The sequence below is a fragment of the Perca fluviatilis genome, chromosome 19, assembly GCF_010015445.1.
Source record: "Perca fluviatilis chromosome 19, GENO_Pfluv_1.0, whole genome shotgun sequence".
Lineage (NCBI taxonomy): Eukaryota > Metazoa > Chordata > Actinopteri > Perciformes > Percidae > Perca > Perca fluviatilis.
Genome location: NC_053130.1, coordinates 1,977,619 through 1,982,618, shown reverse-complemented (window position 1 = coordinate 1,982,618; position 5,000 = coordinate 1,977,619). Strand labels below are relative to the sequence as shown.

At 44.1% G+C, this 5,000-nt stretch overlaps 1 protein-coding gene across 1 annotated transcript in view; it reads right to left on the bottom strand.

Annotated features, from left to right (window-relative positions):
- Positions 1–5,000, bottom strand: part of LOC120547583 (melanopsin-A-like) — an 18,633-nt gene that overhangs the window by 8,196 nt on the left and 5,437 nt on the right. Inside the window, exons 3-5 of the mRNA XM_039783064.1 lie at positions 4,400–4,571; positions 3,425–3,601; positions 1,700–1,807 (exon numbers count right to left, since the gene is read on the bottom strand). Of these exons, the coding sequence (XP_039638998.1) occupies positions 1,700–1,807; positions 3,425–3,601; positions 4,400–4,571 (457 nt within the window). The remainder of the gene's footprint in view (positions 1–1,699; positions 1,808–3,424; positions 3,602–4,399; positions 4,572–5,000) is intronic.

Here is a 5,000-nt window from a genome sequence, read left to right as displayed (position 1 = left end):
GAGGTGTGTTCAGGTGCATTCTGGGTGTGCTGGTCTTACAGGGAGGTGTGTTCAGGTGCATTCTGGGCGTGCTGGTCTTACAGGGAGGTGTGTTCAGGTGCATTCTGGGCGTGCTGGTCTTACAGGGAGGTGTGTTCAGGTGCATTCTGGGAGTATTGCTATCTCGAGGCAGTGGGAAGTGATGGCGCCATTGACCAAAAAACCTGGTCTAAAGTCAATAACGCAGCATTTCATTGTTATTTTAACAGAGCATTAGTAAAAAAGTTAAAACTAGCAAAAGTGGATTTGGACACGCCCCAAGGACGGACTGACAATCTGTGCGTTCTGGAAAAGTCCAGAAAGGCCGTCCAACCAACGGCCGTCGGCACAAAAAAAGTCTATTAAAGCGATATTAACAGCCAACAGCAGGGGGCGCAAATACAATCACTTAGGCCTATATGCTACGTGTAAAAATAAAACTGAAGAAGAAGAGTCGGCCTACATCATTAGACGAGAGTATATTTGAAATTCTTTAACTTGAGTTAATTTCACATCAGCAATACTGGTAAATCCCAGGAGCAGGAAACATTTTAGGCTGCCTTTATCCCTATCTTAGCGAATTGCATAGTCAGCTCAACATGCATGTGCATCATGATTATGAAAATGATCGTGCCATTTAGTGCTGTCAAACTTAACGTATTTAATAATTTCTGTTAGGTAAATTTGAAACACGATTTCACTTGATGTATATGAGAGGTTGTAAGCTCACTTTTGCTGCTAGGATGAAGACTATGGTATTAAATTAAACGGTAAAACATCAGGTATGCATACCACTCTAAACATGCTAACAAACAGGAAAGGGGGCTAAATAATTCACCAAATGTTACCAAAAGTTTAACCAAAAAATATATTTTCTTTTATATATATATTATATACTTTCATATATTGCGTTTACTATTGTGGAACTGGCAAACACCTGGTGATTGTTTGGAAAGCTTCACAGACAAAATTGATAGGCCTAGTCATTTTCATCATTTCACAGCGTTAATATGAATCAAAAGTGTAATATGACATTGAGAAAATATTAAATAGGTTATTCAATGTTAATTCTTTAACACAAAGCAACACATGTTATATACATTTATATTTGAATAGTTATAGTATATAGTAACTAACACTCTCAGTGTAGTTTTGGTATAGGCCTACAATATATCTAATCCCCATGTTCAAGTACAGCAAGTAGCCTACTTCATCACTGAAAGGATTGTCAGTAATACTCTGTACTGTTTTATAATTACAAGTTTGTGTAATTTGGGGTTTCTGTAGCCAGTGACATTTCATTATTTGTATTTTCAATGCAGATGTAATGGCATTGTAAATTTTTTGTTTTTATTTGAAGGCTGAGGCTTCATTAATAAACACAACCCCAATTCTCATCATTGGTTTTGATGTTACTTGCTGTGAATACCTTGTCTGATAGGCTACAGTATTGTGACATAGTATCAGGACATCCTGGCTAGTGTCTGTTGCGCACTGCTACGGGCGAATGGCCGGATGATAGGCCTACTTGGGAGAAAGTCCAGGGCTGTTTTTTAGCCCCAGTCCGTCCCTGACACGCCCTAAACACACCTGCATCAGGCGCTACACGCTGTGCGCTTAGATCGTTAAAATAGGGCCCTATGTGTGTGTGTGTGTGTGTGTGTGTGTGTGTGTGTGTTACCTGTATTTTGGGTGTGTGATGGCGTAGATGATGGGGTTGTGGATGGCCGAGGCCTTGGCGATGACGGCAGGCACAGAGTTCATGTAGGGAGTCAAGATGTCTGCGTACCTGCAGCAGGACGCACAACAACCCAGTGAGGAAACAGAAGAACCTTTGTACTCATGGCAGGGATGGGCGATACGGAGAAAATCAGATATCACGATATTCTTGCCCAAATACCTCGATATCGATATTGTAGTGTTGACCATTGGGGCTTTAACAAAATATCTTCACACTTAGATCTTAAATAAATAATCATCAGTAATGTGGACATAATGTCTAAGACCCTGTTTTTACAAATGGAGACATTTCCCTTCGTTTGTGTCCTTCGTTTCCGGCCAGAGTGGAGATTTCTGAGATCTTCGTTTGCACGTAAACCGAGACAAACGGAGGTTTAGGCAGCCAAGAGAGAGAGAAAGAGGAAGTGATTGGTTGCTGTTGTTGCTATTTTCTGGATTCTGATTGGCTAACGTGGGCTTGAGCTTCTCGTTACACCGCCACCTCCAGCTCTGGCGTGCTCTTGGCTGCATTAACGACATATATATATATATATATACACACGGGTACATGTAAACAAACACTTTTCTGAAAACAGACACTAGGGGGTGGGAATCACCAGAGGTCTCACGATACGATATCATCACGATACTTATGTCACGATATGATATTATTGCGATTTTAAACATATTGCAATATATTCAATATATTAGCGAGTAGATGGCAGAAGGGTAGTTTAGGGTTAGGGTCAGAAGGGTAGTTTAGGGTTAGGGTCAGATAGGTAGTTTAGGGTTAGGGTCAGAAGGGTAGTTTAGGGTCAGGAGGGTAGTTTAGGGTCAGAAGGGTAGTTTAGGGTTAGGGTCAGAAGGGTAGTTTAGGGTCAGGAGGGTAGTTTAGGGTTAGGGTCAGAAGGGTAGTTTAGGGTCAGGAGGGTAGTTTAGGGTTAGGGTCAGAAGGGTAGTTTAGGGTCAGGAGGGTAGTTTAGGGTTAGGGTCAGAAGGATAGTTTAAGGTTAGGAGGGTAGTTTAGGGTTAGGGTCAGAAGGATAGTTTAGGGTTAGGGTCAGAAGGATAGTTTAGGGTTAGGGTCAGAAGGGTAGTTTAGGGTCAGGAGGGTAGTTTAGGGTTAGGGTCAGAAGGGTAGTTAAGGGTTAGGAGGGTAGTTTAGGGTTAGGAGGGTAGTTTAGGGTTAGGGTCATAAGGGTAGTTTAGGGTTAGGAGGGTAGTTTAGGGTTAGGAGGGTAGTTTAGGGTTAGGAGGGTAGTTTAGGGTTAGGGTCATAAGGGTAGTTTAGGGTCAGGAGGGTAGTTTAGGGTTAGGGTCAGAAGGATAGTTTAGGGTTAGGGTCAGAAGGGTAGTTTAGGGTCAGGAGGGTAGTTTAGGGTTAGGGTCAGAAGGATAGTTTAGTGTTAGGAGGGTAGTTTAGGGTCAGGGTCATAAGGGTAGTTTAGGGTTAGGAGGGTAGTTTAGGGTCAGGGTCATAAGGGTAGTTTAGGGTTAGGAGGGTAGTTTAGGGTCAGGGTCATAAGGATAGTTTAGTGTTAGGAGGGTAGTTTAGGGTTAGGAGGGTAGTTTAGGGTTAGGGTCAGAAGGGTAGTTTAGGGTCAGGAGGGTAGTTTAGGGTTAGGGTCATAAGGGTAGTTTAGTGTTAGGAGGGTAGTTTAGGGTTAGGGTCATAAGGGTATTTTACCCGGCGAAGGCGGTGAGAGCGACCGCGGAGTATGGCGACCAGGAGATAACGTAGAGCAGGATGACGATCAGAGCGACCTTCGCCATCTTCCACTCGTTCTGCAGCCGCTGGAAGTTCTTCGCCGAGTTTCTGCAGCTGCTGTGACTGTGGATGCTGCCGTTAGTCTTCCCCACAGCCCTGAAACACACACACACACACACACACACACACACACACACACACACACACAGAGACACACACACATGCACAAACACACACAAACACAAAAAACACACAAACACACACACACATGCACAAAAACACACAAACACATTGAAAAACACCAAAAACAGCAGGCCAAATATGTTGAAAAATAAATATGTTAAAAAAGCACGAAATAAGACCTGATACACACAGAGAGAGAGACAGACAGATAGAGAGAGACAGAAAGAGAGAGACAGACAGAGAGACAAAGACAGACTGAGAGACAGACAGACAGAGAGAGAGACAGACAGAGAGACAGAGACAGACTGAGAGACACACAGACAGACAGAGAGAGACAGAGATAGACACAGAGATAGAGACAGACAGAGAGAGAGACAGAAACAGACAGAGAGAGACAGACAGACAGACAGACAGACAGAGAGAGAGATAGACAGAGAGACAGAGACAGACTGAGAGACACACAGACAGACAGAGAAGAGGATAGACATCGATAGAGAGGCAGACAGACAGAGAGAGAGACAGAAACAGACAGAGAGAGACAGAGATAGACACAGAGATAGAGACAGACAGAGAGAGAGACAGACATACAGACAGACTGACAGAGAGACAGACAGAAAGAGAGAGAGAGACAGACCTGTTGGTGCTGCGGATGGCTCTGAAGATGCAGTAGTAGCAGTACATGATGATGAAGAGAGAGACAGACAGACAGAGAGAGAGACAGAGAGACAGACAGGCAGATAGAGAGACAGACAGGCAGATAGAGAGACAGACCTGTTGGTGCTGCGGATGGCTCTGAAGATGCAGTAGTAGCAGTACATGATGATGAAGAGCGGTACGAAGAAGACGCAGACGAAGAGCAGCATGGTGTAGGCTCGCACCGATGGGGTGAACGTCATGTAGTCCCACGTACACGAGGTCATCAGGCCCTCGGGGACATAGGCACCTGACAGACAGACAGGCAGACAGACAGGCAGGCAGACAGACAGACAGACAGAGACAGACAGACCGAAACAGACAGTGTCAGTAGCTGAAAGTACCCATTGTGATGAAATGTGGCTTGTGTCTGTGTGTGTCTGTGTGTGTCTCTGTGTGTTTCTGTGTGTTTATGTCTGTGTGTGTCTGTGTGTGTCTCTGTGTGTGTCTCCGTGTCTGTCTGTGTGTGTTTGTGTGTGTCTGTGTGTTTATGTTTGTCTGTGTGTTTGTGTGTGTGTCTGTGTGTGTCTCTGTGTGTCTGAATGTGTGTGTCTGTGTGTGTGTTTATGTGTCTGTGTGTGTCTCTGTGTGTGTCTCTGTGTCTGTGTGTTTATGTCTGTGTGTGTCTGTGTGTTTATGTTTGTGTGTGTGTTTGTGTGTGTGTCTGTGTGTTTATGTC